We start from the raw sequence: 16,002 nt of genomic DNA, 5'->3' as shown, positions 1-16,002 counted from the left end.
GCCCAATTGATGTGGAAATGTAATGATTATAATATCACACGTTTTAAGTTGAATCAGAATTATAATGACAATCGTGATCAGATCAGAAACCAAGAATTGATTATATTGATGAAATTCTTAATGAAAATGTTTTTAGAAAAAGTATCCAAGAAGTATCCAAGACCGCAGATAGTATATTTATTTCTAGTTTGTATATTTACTGTAGAGGGTGTATATCTTCTCCTCGTAGAGTGCTCAATAAGTAAATAGAGCGTTATTATAATAAAGAGTTGACACAATATCTTTGTTTCAAACTCAGAGTTTCATGGAACTCTGAGTTTGAAAGAAAGATATTGTGTCAACTCTTTATTATAGTTTGTATATTCAATCGTTTAAGAAGAAATTTATTTAAATTTGACATGATGTTGAGAATTTAGTTATTAATTTCGCCTTAGCAAAAGTATTACAATCAGCATTCTGCGGTGGCGGCGAGGACAAATAATTAGAATTCTCGATACTGTGGACGAACTCACTAAATTTACTTTACAAATTACACGCTCGTATAACCACGGACGATTTTCACGGGTTTTCTTTGGATTACGTCATATATCTTTGTGTCTTTAGCTTCACAGTTTGGATTTTTTCTTTATTTTCTTATAAGCATATACTTTATAAGAATCAAATCAATAACTCTTGATAGACGGTAGTATACCCTTCAAAAATTAGTTTTTACAAAGTAAACAAGGGATGGCACTGGATGGCGCGCAATATGAGCATATTTATTTTTCTTATAAGCATATACTTTGTAAGAATCAAATCAATAACTCTTGATAGACGGTGATATAGCTTTCGGTAATTAGTTCTTCAAAAGTAAACAAGGGATGGCAGGCAAAATGAGGGTGGTCCCTTGCTGAAAAATTGCCAAATTCTGGCACTAACTGCGTGAAAAATGAAATTTTGTGAGGACATTTCGAAGTTGAATTTTTTTCCAAATTTTCAAAAAGTTGTTTTATTTGTTGTAATTTCCTATCGAAAAATGGAAAATGGAACATTGAAACATTTAAGATTTTCGATTTTGTTTGATCCGATTTTATTGCTTTGCTTTTATGGTGGTCAAAAAGCCATTTTCAAGGGTGGTATATGTAAATTTGACTCAAAATCCAGTTAGTACTAGCTGTGTTAAGTGTAACAAGCTACATGCTGAATGGACCTACCTGAAGATTGATGTAATAAGACAATTGAAAAATGACAACAATAGTATGAAAATGCAGAATAATACAAGAACAACTCGAGATATTCAAGAAATCCGGCGATTCTCGGCTGTTCTGGCGATTTTTAGAAAGTTCCTGTACCAAAATCAGTTTCATTGAAAATTGAACCATGCTTAATCATGGATATTCTTATAAATAATGTTTATGTTTGAAAAAAACAAAGAAATAAAACGAAAAAATCCAATGAAAATCAACAAAAACGGAAATTTCCGGCATTTTTGGACGGAATAAAAATTCTTCTCAAAAATCGAACTCGGTCATGTGTTGAGCATTGCGAATACGTATCTTTCTGCAAAAAGTCAGAAAAAACTAAGGATGAAAATTCGAGAAAATGTCAAAAAACCGGTTTTTCCGGCATATTTCGGCCGGAAAAAAATGTTTTTCGAAAATCGGGCTTCGTCACATTTTAGGTATTGTCATATTGCATCAGTGTGCAAAATTTCAAGAAATACTGTCTTTGCGGAGAAAATAGGTTGTTCCGGCGATTTTTAAATAGTTACAGCTTCAAAAATCAATTTCATTAAAAATTGAAACTGAAACATGCTTGATGGTGGGCATTGCTATTAGTAATGTTTTTGAATGAAAAAACAACCAATTATATGGAAAAAGTGTAATGAAAACGGGGTACCCGGAGGTAGGTCCAAAAAGGGTGGTGGTGTTATTATAACTTCTTGCGAAAAAGCAGTTAGTAGGCGTAGTGTCTTGTAGTAACTGCTTGGCCCCCTGTTAGATACGTCTTCATTTCGATCTTAACATGATACAAATATAAACTTCAGTTTTATCCAAAACTTTCAGAATAATGCCCGAGATTATAATTGCATGACTCAGATGACTCAATATAATTATGACTCATTACATTAAGGCTTAGGGACACGAGAAGTTTTTTTTCGTGTTGGTGCAATGCAACATGCTCCATCCCACCAACCTGAAATGCTTACTCGTGTCTCCACCCTTTTCCTCTTTCTACCAATAAAAGTGAAATCGACAACACCTTTGATAACATATGTGTGTCTCTCACTTTTGTCCCTGGGGGCAATGGATCAAAATTGATTTGAATTAATTTCAATTGTCGCAGGGACAAGATCAGCGTGTCTTTCGGGTATTTTCCTGAATTTTTGTCCCATGAAACAAAAAAAGAAACCATGGAACACGCTTTTTTTCTTGTGTTGGTGGGGTGGAGCATGTTGCATTGCACCAGCGCGAAAAAAACTTCTCGTGTCCCCAAGCCTTTACTGTTGCACATCTTTCTGTGGTTTATCCAAAGAATCATTACTCGTAGAACCAGTGGAATTTTGCTGAGACTCAGCTTTTTGTATTTTTCCGAGATTTCAAGCTTTTGGTTTTAATGTGGTTCAAAGCTAAAATCAGCCTTTTTTTTCAAAAATCTTTGAAAGTGTAATGTCCTTATTTTCCGCGAAGTTGTTATGTACAGTGGTCAAAGCAAGGATTTTCGACTGCAACGGAAAATGAAATATTAGACAGCAAATTAGTACGTACTCTTGAGATTTTGGTGGATTATGCAGAACTTTGTAACGGAAAAGCCTTATACTCACTCTAATTCGAACCTATTTTAATAGAATCTTACCCTGATTCCCTCAGCTGGAAAATCCAATTAAATCCTGTCTATCGTTCGAATCTTTCTCTGATTCGAAGAAAATTATACTCCTTTTGAATATCGAATTAGAGTGAGCCAACTGAAATGGAAATTCGTCTGTGACGGGAGAACTTTTAACACAGCATGTATAACTTTCTATTTACAATAAAACCGTTTTAAATTAAGTCATCCCACTGCCTGTATTAGGGTCGATCCTTCTCTGAAAACAACAACACAATTTTCTTTTCAATGTTGTCCGGATTGCCGATATTAGAAATATATAGAGTGCAGCGTCCAGGTTATATCCCATGGCATAAAAAAGATTCGATAAAGAGTCTAGCCATTGAGGAGTGGGATTCCTAGATACAGCAAATCCAAAGTAGATGGCATCCATTAACACAAAGCAAATAATGTACGTCCAAATAATTAGGTTCGGTACGAGAATTGCCTTCCTGGTGCGCTTGCGATATAATTTTGACTCTACACCAAAAAGGTTTTTACTTCTTTTTACAATCGCTTTGGCCATTATAATGTAGCAAGATATGAATACAAGTAAAATACATAAATCTACTACAGGCCAAAGATACAATGCTTGAAACTGGTCAAAATCAGATCCTCGCCGTTGCGTGAAAAAATAAAAACTTGCCAAAGCTGCAAACGGGATTAATTGGCTGCACGTGAATACTACGATGAAGATTTTTCCTCCAGATACATAATTATAACGCAAGTTTAATCACACAAAAGCTACTCGGTCTATGGTCATACTCACTAAGACAAAACAAAATTGCAAACCAATATAGAAAACAAACACAACGTCGATATTTAGCGGAAGCTTCATGTTCTTATAATGTTGGCCAGTCGCATATAACATGATACAAATACACATGATAATTTCGGAAACACTTAACCAAATCATATATCGTTTTTGTATTTTCTGCCATGGTTTCGCGAAAGTTGTATTCAATATCAAATAGATTCCCAAAGAATGTAAAATGATTGGTATGATACGAAAAAGAATAAACAAGTAAAACTGCAGATCTGTCATGGTTTCAAAAACATAAAATTTCTTCTGTGGCAAAAAGAAATCAAAGAAAAGATTGCAAATTCGCGTTTTTAGGAGGTCAACGCATCTATTCGACAATCTAAAGATTCAAGAAATTTTGAAACTATGCAATAAAGATAAAATAATCAAATTTTAATTAAAAAAAGGGAATTTCGAAATAAATGAATAAAAACACCATGTAAACAAACAGCTTGAAGTCATAGATTTCCCTTTCACTTTGGGGAAGAGTATTATTTTCACTAATTATCAAACCACCCTCCATGCGTTCAAAACTAAGTGGTTAATCTTAGAAAAAAAGTCAAGGATCTTAACTATTTATCGAAATTTCCGGACTCGATTGTTTTCGCGGAGTTCATAGCCAGAGAGCTAGGAAGAGACTTTTGAGTCAGCCAAAAATGAACGTTGAAACAACGTTGTGCTCCAACCTTTCTACAGGAATTGAATGTTCAAAATACCGGGTGCACCAAAAAAAAGTATACAACTTTGTCGAGATATTGTGAGCTTCAGGATTTAATTTTTTTGTTCATTCTTTTTTTATTGTATAGAGGATGCTCTAACGTGAATTTTGAGCTATTATACATTAAAAACGTAGTTCGAAAAATTATTTAAAAAAAACTGACTTTTTTTAATGTCGAAATTTCAAAAAACCATCAAAAACAGCGAGCAAACTTTTCTCTTGACACTTACCTTGTTTACACATAAAAATACCAAAAAATGCAAATGTGTTCATCAAAACTCGTCACGGAATTTAAGAATATGGTAAAACAAGCTATTCCCATGTAAGATAATATTTTTGGAAAAGCTGAAAACTTTTTTTGGAAATCTCCATGGTTTTGATGTTATGCTATGTGAGAAATTTTTTGAAAAAATAGATCACCATTCCTCGACTAGTTGTTCAAAGAACTTGAGTCTGCATTGAGTTTGATGGTGTTGGAAATGTTCATGACGTGCAAATAAGATGGGCAAATTGTTGGCAAAATATAAGATAAGAGAAAAAAGAATAAAAGAAACAATGAAATTGTTTTTTTTGTCATTTTGTCTTATTTATAGCGTGATTGCTGTTTTTAATGATTTTTTGAAATTTCGACATGAAAAAAAATAACTTTCGAACTGTTTTTTCAAATTTAATGTATAATAGCTCAAAATTCAAGTTAGAGCATCCTCTATACAATAGAAAAAGAATGAACAAAAAATTTAAATTCTGAAGCTCACAATATCTCGACAAACCTGTATACTTTTTTTTGGTGCACCCGGTATGTTATACTGATGTTATGTCTTAATATACTAACATATACGGCAAGGTCTTACAGTTAAACGCGACTGCGTTGCAAAATTTGACAACGTTTGCCTTTAGACCAAGAAGGGGGTCCCTTTAGATATTTAGATAAAGAAAAAACAATTGTATCTAATTCTTTCTATTTTGAACCAAATGCGAAATAGTACAAATTTTAAGTTTACGCCTTTTTTGACTTTCGATTTCAGCTTCGAATTGCTAACCCGTCTGTCTGTTGTATATTCAAAGTGCACTTTTCAGTGTCTGTTCTATGTTTTCGTTTTTAAGAAAATTGAGTAAGCTCTCTGTTAAAATCATCTCTTCGTCTAATACAACGAAGTTTACTTTTCATTGTTTTGCAAATGGATGGAGTAAAGAAAATGTAAAGCAATGCATCTAAGCACAATCCCATACCATACAAAGCATTCGTTAGAGACGGTAAGTAAACAGGTAATCGACTTTTACTCACAACAAAAGCAAATATAACAGAATCTATGATAGCAAAACAAATAATGTACGACCATATGATTAGATTAGGTACCATGATTGCCTTCCTCATACGCTTTCTATAAAGTTTTGATTCAACACCAAACAAATTTTTGCTTCGATTACCAATAATTTTGATCATGATAATGTAACATATAACAAAGGTGATCAAGATAAGTAAATCAACTACAGGCCATAGATACAATGCAGTGAATATTTCAAACGAAGTTCCATGATTCTTTTGTCTTCTAAAAAAATACAACGTAATCAATGCCCCAATCGGGACCAAGATACTAACAGTCAATACAACGATAAATATCTTGTTCCCAAGAGTATAATTATAACGAACGTTCAACCAGACAAAAAACAAACGATCTATGGTTATACTCATCAAGACAAAACAAAATTGTAAACCAAAAAAAGTCACCAAGTACATATCAATAGTGTAAGGAATTTTTAAACTGTGTATTCTTTTAGCTACAACATTCAGTATTATACCAATACAGATCACGATTTCGGAAACGCTCAACCAAATCATATATCGTTTTTGTATTCTCTGCCATGGTTTTGTAAAGGTTGTAGCCGTCATCAAATAGATTCCCAAAGAGTGTAAAATGATTGGTGGACAGCGAAAAAGGATAGATAAAGCAAACTCTAGATTCGCCATATCATGAGTTATGTGTTAGCTGTTTTTTCAAGTTATTTTTCTTGTATTGTTCACAGAAGAAACGACTTTGCTGCGAAAGAATTCGTTTAGATGATATGAAGAAATATATCATCTCTTTTCATAGAAAGAGAAAAGTAATTTTTAGCTCTGTATTGGGAAAAATATCAAATTTTCTATAGAGAAAGAGATAATTTTATAAAAAATACAACAGGGGGGGTTCAAGCAGTTAGTACAAGACATCATGCCTACTAAGTGATTCTTTGGAGGAAAGAGGCCACACCACCACCCTTTGACAGTTAGTATGAAATATACTAAGTGATTTCAAAGGAAATTCACTAAGGACCACCCCTTAAAACCTATCAAACGAGAGTGTGATATTTACTTTTTGTCAAACCATGTTCCCAAAATTGTTTTGACACAGTTATTGATTTGGTATGATGAATTAAAATGAATCAAAAATTTTATTTTAACACAACGCTGTACAGCGATATATGTACAAGAGTTTCAAATAACGAAGTACTTCTCAATTGATACAATAATGAAACACCGTAAACCAAAAACATAAACATAATATGTAGCGTTCAATCAAGGCAGAAAAAAATACTTTTTCATGATTTATAAAGAACAAGATTACGAACTTTTACAATTTCAAAATCGATCTGACTTTTTTCTTTTATTTATCAATCTATAGTTAGGGAATTCCCCTGATATAGTGTTTAACTAAAGGGTAATACCAAACAAACTCCAAAGGGGAAGACTTAAATGTCTTAGGTTCTTTGATTTCTCTTATGGAGGGGGATTTCCCTGATTGCTTTTAGTATTTATTTTTAATATTTTTCTAGAAAAGGTAAAAAAGTAGCACTTAGTATTCATTTGTACTAACTGTTTTCCTAGATTTTTTACTTGACACCACCCTAGCAGTCACTTAGTACCATCAAGTACTAACTGATTTTTGAAACTTTTGTAGGTATACCACCACGGTACTAACCGGCATGATGTCTTGTACTAACTGCTTGACCCCCCCCTGAATACAAATAATCCACATTGCTTTGATAGAACACAGAATAATGTGAGAAAAGGAAATTTTAATTACAAGTAGAACTGCGTTTAAAATCTGATATTATTTTCAAGTTATAGAAAAAGGTCTAGTTTTGCATCAGATTTGCGCTGTTATACTGGATGAGTTCTTTGCTCTGATTCCGCGTAATTATGTAATTCGCACGAAATAAATATCAAGTCAATAAAACAAATGGCAACTGAAATGCCCTGCCGACTTGAGTTTTGTTTACTCTTGCTTTTTTTTCCTTTACGAAGTAAATTTTATTTTTCTCAAGATTTAATTCGAAAGAGTGTACTGTATTCGTTTTTTTAGAAGGGACCGACCGGCAAATATCCACCAAACTAGCCAATCAAAAACGAAAGCTTACGAAACCTGTTGTTACCCCAGCTGGTACAAAGTCATAACAACGTCCATATGACGTCAATCGAACGTCCCTAACGTCCATATAACGTTAGACGAACGTTAAAGCAAAGTTGTGTACCAGCTTGGGTTCGGTTATTTTTGTTTCGTCCGTTTTTGACGTTCATAAATAGTGTTGTTTATCCAAAGGTAGGGGAGGGGCCACTTCTTTCCCTAGATTTCTCCACTTACCCTCGATTCGTCTCTTTAAGTGCTGAGCATTAAGCAAAGAAGCATAAGTCCAATTGTAGAATCTTTGGTATTACCCAGACGGGGATCGAACTTACAATCTTGCGCACCCTATATATGGATGGTCTGCCTACATGCTACAGCCACAGATCTGTAAAGTCCGAAGGACTAGATCCGCGGCCTTTATCGAAAAGTGAATCAAGTTATGGTAGGATTTCCTACCAAAGAAATCACGTGACAACAAGCAATTTCACTGGTTTGAGAGATGTGAAATAGCGCTTGCCGCGCTCCGAAAATAATTAAAATGCTAGATCCTATCCATAGGCACGAAATTTAAAAAGTCAAATTTTTGCTTCACTTTTTTTTTTGCTCGAGAAAGCTAACCCTCCGGGCTTTGAAAGATCTGTGGCTACAGCCGCTAAATTCAATCATAACCAAAGACTTACCGTTAGCCGCTTCATATCTAATTGTCTCAGACTGACAATGGATTGAAGGATGACCTGTTTGTAATTGCTCTGGTTGGCTAATGGGTTGTTGTCCAATGCTAGGTCGACCAATGATGTTGATTTGCCCAAACAACTGATATCGTCAAAGCTATGAAAACACAAAACAGGCAACAATGTATTATGTTGATCTGGTGTTACTTATGAATGAAGTTATGAGATGGAATCTCGTTTGGCTTTTCTAGATATATCCTCCCCCCTTGGAATCCCAAAAATACTATTAAAATACTCTACCCCCGGGAAAGCACTTTTAGGTTCAAAACTAGTTTAAGTCATGGGTTATTTTTGATGGATATTTGTATATCTAAATGGAATTTAAATTTCTAGCCTGACCCCCTTTAAGTGGAAATGGGTTTCCACAGGTATACAGGTATACAGTTTTTCCACGATCCTTTAAGAATCGTAAATCACAGAGGGTTACAAAGTCAAAAAAGGATTAGAAATGAACTTATTCTAAAAAGTTGAAAGGAGTATATACCTTTTGATCTCATTGTAACTGAGGAAGATTCTTTGCAATGATGGAAGTGTATCAAGACCAACCTATATCACAAGAAACAATCGCGCGTCAATATAGTGGGTTATACTCACAGATAAGATACGCGTAGTAGTGTAGTGGTTATCAACCTTGATTCCCGTCCGGGAGGTCAGGGTTCGATTCTCACTCGGTGCTATGATTCACTTGGCAAGTGAATGTACCTTCGACCAGGTCCACATCAGCTTAGTCTGCGTTTTTTAACCTGCTTTATCAAATAAATAATAAAAAAAAACAAAAAAACTGGGTACCATCACTCTGATAAAAGAGTATGGGGGAGTATGTCAGGCATTGCATGTGGTGTGGTGACGATACTCATAGGTTCAACACCTGCGAAGGTGTATGTCCTCCCGTGTAGTTCGAGTATCGTCATCTATACACCAATAACTCGTCGTGTCGCGAGCGCAGGGTTAGCAGTGACTGGTAAGCGTGGTAATTTCCCTATCCTAGGGCAGGTAGGGCCCATTCCAAATAATTCGGAGGGTTCACTTCTCTACTCACAGATATCTTATATAAAACACTAGATAGACTCACTCTGTATTTCCCAAGTAACGGCAGGCGAAGCAAAATAATCCGCCATCTTTGCTGAAAGTAGGTCTCGGTAGAAACCTTGGTTTTTACTGTTGAAGTTTCTTGACGTCAAAATTTCAAGGATCATGTAAGCTAAATTGTGACGTCACCAGGGCTCGAAATAACGGTCGGACATCGGATATTGTCCGACCCAAATAGCTTCATGTCTGACCCAAAAATCATAATTTTCAAGCTAAAGCTGTAGTAAACCTTTAGCCAATCACGTTTCGCATATTTATTAGCCTATCACCCTCACTATCTATCCTATCGACCTATACGAAATAATATTGGAATTTACAATGTATTGTCTAATCCTTGTCTGTCATCCAGTCGTCTGAAAGGGTAGACTAGTCGTTAGTTTTGTCTTTGTCCGAGGTTTTCGAACTAGGAGAAGGCTTTGAAAAGAGTTTTTTTGGTCAAGCCATTGTAGTGGTAAATACCATGAATATGTTGTTAAAACAAGTGACTTACAACAGCTTTAATTTGGTTTCTGCGTAGGTTTAATTCTGACAAAGACATCAATCCGTTCAAATTTTTAACTTCCGTCAGGTCATTGCCGGCTAAATTCAATACACGCAGTTGATGTAGCATCGACAAGTTCTCGATTTTACTGATCTAGAAAATTAAGACGGAAAAATTAATTTTTTACTAAAATGATTATAATGCTGATTTGATGTTTTATAATACACTTGTCCTTAGATAATGAATGTATCTTTAAGTTTAGCATAAGATTAAACTCAGAGTAAGCCAGCAGATATTGTAAGCTTGCAGTTAGCCTTGGATTATTAGAACAGAAAGTCAAGATTTTTATTTTATTTTATTATTCGATGAAAAATAATGAAGAAGAAAGTCAGACAGTCAACTCTCTCTAATTTGAACCTCTGTTATTCAAATCTCTCTGTAATTCGAAACTAAAAAAGCAATCCCTTCAACTGGAAAGTAGTATAAAATACCCTGTGTAATTCGAATATTTCTCTAACTCGAAGAGGATTCTGTGTCCCTTGAAAATCGAATTAGAGAACTGTAATGTAAAGAACTTTTTTCTTACCTTATTACCATGCAAATCCAACACATCGAGTAACTTCAAATCATGAAGGTTAATAATCTTTCTTATCCTGTTCTTACCCAACATCAGAACACGTAAACACTTCAGTGCCGCCAGACCCGATATTTCGTCAATGTGATTATCGTACAGGTCGAGGAAGATAAGTTTACGAAGCATGCTTAAATGTTGGATACGCGTGATTGTGTTATGTTGCAGGTTCAATAAGCGTAGGTTTTCTTCGCCTTCAAGTAATGGGAAAACACTAAGTTTCCGTCTATTGAACGAGAAGAAGAATATTATGTTATCATAATGTAAATATGGAACACAGTCCGCCCATTCTGTGTAATTCTAATGTAAAAATATTCAAAGATCTAAACAATAAATGTTAGTTCAAATCAGAATACCAAGTGTCGGAGGATATCGAGGGCGACGGTAAGTGAAATCGATACAAAATAAAGTCGATAGTTGATGTACGGCTATATATCGCCTTTGCTCACCTAAATAAACGACGGTATTTTAGTGTTTTTACCGTCGTCGATCAAAGTGGACGGCGATTTGGAGACATGTCAACTTTGCTTTATACCGCCCCCCTCGATTTATCTCGAATGCATAAATTCACAATGAGATAGAATTGACGCAAATTCGACGTTTACTATTCGATAAGCTTCATTATTCAATAATATGGAAAGTCACTTTCGCAAAAGCAATTTTCCTAATCGACGCTTTACTATCAGATACGCTAGCCCTTATTCGATGAAAATACAATTCCCCTTGAAAATCGAATCAAGGAGCGGCAACTGTGGTATACTTCAATATGAAACATACCGATCCAGATTGAGTTTATCTGGGTTACTTTTGCGTTCTTCTTCCAGTCGATATATGATTGGGATGCCGGGTGCTGAAGGCGACTCTGCAAAGATTACACGTTCACCTAACGAAAATGGAAAAGGAAACTCAGTCAAATTATGCATCAAAGGTGTCTACGTACTCAGATCACATACTTGAAATCGGTGATGTTTAAATTTCCAGGAAAGTATAAATTCAAGATTTAATTTCTCCATTCATTTTTCATCTTCATTTCGAAAATTATAAAGCCGTACAATAATCCACTTAAGATTATCTATCCAACAAGAAATGACTTTCAATTCTCTCATTTCCCTCTGAGTGCATTGTATCCAAAATGTACAGATTGCAAATTCTTTCAGATTTCAACAGCAACGAAGATCATTTAAAGAATAACCAGCATACCTGCCATATAGACTTGAGGTTTAGATAATGATTTTGATCCAGGGATATCCACTTTATTGGCAACCGGGTTATGCTGTTTGAATATTTCATTGGAAGAGAATTGTTTTGGTGTAACTTGCTTGGAGGTTAATGGTGAATTCAAATGCTTGGGTGAATTTCTTGCTCCTCCCTGTCCTTGGTAGTGATGGTGACTCATGGTGAAGAAATATCAGATGCTTTGTTGATTTCTTTTTTTGTTGTTTTTGTTAACTAATATCTTATTATTGTTGCTGGAAAGAAATATGAAAAATATCACTGAAAATAACATCAATAACCTATCGCAGTGCAAGAAAAGAACAACAGAACCGAAAGAACAGCCCATAATTCAACCATAAAAAGAGGGAACACATTACTGACGAATTGTCAAAAATACCGTAATACCGCAAAAAAGTAGACTGAAAGATATGTATCAAATTAAATAAAAAGTTTTCTTAGTATAGCTAAAACTAAAAATGTTTCATATAATGTTAATAAAAAAAATAAAAACAACATGAGAAATCCTAGAAATTCCATTTGACCTAATTATTATCATGATAAAGCTTTCTAAATGGAGCGGGTGTTGTTCCAGTTTCCTTATGATCCTGTATTTGAAATTCTTTTAAAGCACCATATAGAATCTTCCTGGAATACAATTTCCTAGTTACATTTCCTAGACAGCTTTTAAGCCGTTAAATCACACAAGATCTCAGCAACTACACGCTAAAATGAAAATGTCTTCAACTTTCAAGATCGTAGTGATTTGTATCGTTTGAAAACTTCTAAGATGTGAGGAGCGATATCTGGAGTGAAGATCAACTTTTCAATCTTGTCAGCGTATTGATCGATTTCGTTATGATACTAAAAATGAAGAAACTGTATTGTTGAGAAACAGTCCGAAAAATGAATAAAAATCAAATATTAAAAAAAAAAAATATCCCTGGATATTTCGATATTCCATCCCATTTGCAAATTCACCTCTTAGGCTATGATCAGAATGTATTTTTGAATACCTCTGTCTGGACAGAGGCTTTGTTTTCTGGAAGAGCCCAAATGTACGTACGAGATATATCAAATCATCAGTTTGCATACAATTTGCAGGTTTCGAGAAATGCATTGTTTTATTCTATTTCAATGTAGCAATTAGACACCCCTGTCTCACAGCCCCGGTGGAATTTTTTTTCCTTAGTAGCGATAAAAATTCCTATTAAAATCCCAATGGGGATAGAAATTCTATGGTCGTTCAAAGGTTAAAAAATCAAGTGGGGATGGTTTTGGAGTGCAATTATTAAACATTTAATTTCGAGTGGGGATGAAGTATAAGTCAATTTCGCAGCTGGGCTAGATTCCAGGGTAATTTCCTACCGGGGACGAAATCTTTGCCCGATTATCCAGTGGGGCTGGGTTCCCAGCGGGTCCGTGATACAGGGGTGTAATTCACCGGCCAGCTCTTTTCTCTATCGATATTATTATGCTCGAATTTAACCTTTGTTCGTCTAATTGTTCTTCAGCTTCTTGATTCACCCACAACACTAATATGACATCCCTTCAGCGACTTTTAAGAATACCTTATCGGGGAAAAAATGTCCATCTCATTTGGACAATTTTAGTTGAGTGGAAGTGACTAAATTGTAAATTTCGTCGGGGAAAAGTGACGAATTGGAAATTTTGGTCGGGGGAAAGTGACGAAAATACCTCTAGGTGACGAAATTTTTCCCCGACTAAATAAAACTCCGACATTTCTTCACTAGCTCGAAAAAAGATCTTGTAATTCGACGTTTAAAGTACTATTTTCGGTTAATAAAGGTGTAAAAAAATTAGATTTTAATGTTAGTTGGGGTTTAAAAAATCGGGTAAAAGTTTTGGTCGGGGATAAAAGAATCACGTAAAAGTTTTGGTCGGATGATAAAATATCGGGGGAAAAATTTCGTCACCCCCTCAAAATTTTCGTCACTTTCGTCACATTTTTTCCCCGATAAGGTAGTATTAACTCTAAAACTAAAAAATTAAAAAAAGAAGAAAAATGTTCATACCAAAAGGAATATCTCTTGTAATCTTTGCAGCGTATATCGATACCATAGATTAGCAACCTTTACTCCTTCTTTCTCACATTCTGCGATATGTTCTGAGATGATCATTGTGAAGCGCTGGAGAGAAAAAAGAGAGTTAGAAAATATAATGAAAAGCCCACAGTTGAATGCACCAGTCAGTTAAATGAATAATCAGAATGTTTGAAATTTTTGGCGTGTAGATAACCCTTCATGATCCTGAGCAAAACTTTTTTCAAAGGCGGGATATTAAAAGTTGTAAGAACCGTGAAGAGTCCATTTTATAGAGATTTAAAATTAAATAAGCAACATGCTGAATGGACCTACCTGGTGATCAAAATCAGATAAAAATAGGACGAATAGCAGGAGAATAAGAAAGTGTAGTGAGCAGCTTGAATAGATTATCGTGAGTATCACAGCTCAAATTAGTCTAAAAAGTCCAAAAAACCCATGTTAGGCACTTTTTTGCTCAAAAAATTATTTTTTCGAAAATCGGGCTCCATCAGAAATTAAATACTACCATTTTATACCACTATGCAAAAAATAAGAAAAAAATACCAATCTAATCTCGAGAAATGCTCATTTTCCCTAAATATGACAAAAGGGAATTTCCCCAAACGGCCAAAAAGAATTTTCCGAAGAACGGCTTGAGTTACGTTTTATAGAACCTTGCCTTTTATCTTTGTCCCCAAATAAGAAAAACCGATTTTTACGACACAAAGTCCAGAAAACCCCATTTTTAGCCACATTTTGGCCCAAATTTGCCCCAAAAAATTATTTTTTGAAAATCGGACAGAAATAAAAAACAGAATAAAATATCGATCCAATCGCCAGAAATGCTCTTTTTCCCTAAAAATGACATAGGGGAATTTCCCCAAATAGGAAAATCTGATTTTTACGGCCAAAAAAAATTTTCCGAAAAAAACTGCTTCAGCCACTTTTTAGAGAACCTTGCGCTTTATCTTTATGCATAAAATCAGAAAAAACTAATGAAGCAATTTTACACAAAGTCTAAAAACCCCATTTTTAGGCACTTTTTGGCCCAAATTTGCCCAAAACATTTTTTTTTCGAAAATTGGGCTCCGTCACTTTTTGGGAATCACCACTTTGCATCACTGTGCAAAAAATTAAAAAAATTAATGAGCCAATCCCGAGAAAAGCTTGTAACAGACGAACGGACAACGGTCAAATTAAATGACCTCCGGGTAGGTCCAAAAAGGATTTAGAAAATAATAAGGCTATAAATTGTGGAAGTTTTACTCAGGACTTTTGAAAGTTTATACCACAAGCAAAAATCTTAAACAGCCTTGTAAAAACCGTATTTTCTAGGTCAAAGGAGAATGAAACATTGGAGAAAATTTTTTTACAAGGCATCGTTGACAAGCTAATCGAGGCAAAGTTAAAAAAATCTAGTTTTAAAAATGAAAACTCTATGGGTACCTGAAAGACAATAAGGAAAAGTTCTTTTTGATCTTTCTTGGCAGTTTCGACTTTCTCTGTCAACTCTTCGATTTCTTCTTGACGTCGCTCGATTTCAGCTTGCGTCATGTCGTATTTTGATTCGTCATTTTCTTCTTCGTCGGATTCTTCATGACGTTGTTCCTATGGGAACGAAAAGATATGTCCCTATCTTCTGGTTCTAAAAATACACTTAGAAAAAGACGAACACCGCCAAGTGTCAATCGTAACATAAAGCAGAAAATGTTCGTAAGAATATGAATTTGCGTTTGATAGTTTTCTTTCGAAACCGTCCGAAACCGTCTCAACGTCGCATACAGAAATTCTTCCAAAAATTCATCTATATATTAATAGCGGTGCTTTGTGCGTCTGTGTGTCACCACTTTTGTTTTCGCTTTGTTTGTGTTTTAAAATTATGACTTTTAGTCTCTTGCTCCACAAATTGTTCTATTGGATTCGCGCTATTTGCAAAAGATCGGATAGAGCTTGGTTTAGACTTTATTCAGCCCTTGTTTTGAAATTTAAGGCCCATCTACATTTAGTAATTTTAATTTCTGCCCAGACTTGCCTTTTTCTCTCTTCTTTTGTTTTGAATGTTTTCG

At 34.8% G+C, this 16,002-nt stretch overlaps 2 protein-coding genes across 2 annotated transcripts in view; both read right to left on the bottom strand.

The window, feature by feature from the left end:
* The window catches only part of LOC136817936 (leucine-rich repeat-containing protein 49-like), a 46,677-nt gene extending 34,527 nt beyond the window's left edge, over positions 1–12,150 (bottom strand). The window contains exons 1-6 of the mRNA XM_067074278.1: positions 11,880–12,150; positions 11,457–11,562; positions 10,635–10,905; positions 10,058–10,201; positions 8,963–9,024; positions 8,428–8,575 (exon numbers count right to left, since the gene is read on the bottom strand). Coding sequence (XP_066930379.1) covers positions 8,428–8,575; positions 8,963–9,024; positions 10,058–10,201; positions 10,635–10,905; positions 11,457–11,562; positions 11,880–12,075 — 927 coding nt within the window. The 5' untranslated portion in view covers positions 12,076–12,150. The remainder of the gene's footprint in view (positions 1–8,427; positions 8,576–8,962; positions 9,025–10,057; positions 10,202–10,634; positions 10,906–11,456; positions 11,563–11,879) is intronic.
* A 177-nt stretch (positions 12,151–12,327) lies between these two features.
* LOC136817935 (nuclear cap-binding protein subunit 1-B-like) overlaps positions 12,328–16,002 on the bottom strand; it is a 29,245-nt gene continuing 25,570 nt past the window's right edge. The window contains exons 25-27 of the mRNA XM_067074277.1: positions 15,383–15,544; positions 13,928–14,041; positions 12,328–12,755 (exon numbers count right to left, since the gene is read on the bottom strand). Coding sequence (XP_066930378.1) covers positions 12,642–12,755; positions 13,928–14,041; positions 15,383–15,544 — 390 coding nt within the window. The 3' untranslated portion in view covers positions 12,328–12,641. The remainder of the gene's footprint in view (positions 12,756–13,927; positions 14,042–15,382; positions 15,545–16,002) is intronic.

The sequence above is a fragment of the Clytia hemisphaerica genome, unplaced genomic scaffold, assembly GCF_902728285.1.
Source record: "Clytia hemisphaerica strain Z4C2 unplaced genomic scaffold, Clytia hemisphaerica genome assembly, whole genome shotgun sequence".
In the NCBI taxonomy this organism is placed as follows: domain Eukaryota; kingdom Metazoa; phylum Cnidaria; class Hydrozoa; order Leptothecata; family Clytiidae; genus Clytia; species Clytia hemisphaerica.
This window is presented reverse-complemented; position numbering and strand designations above follow the sequence as displayed.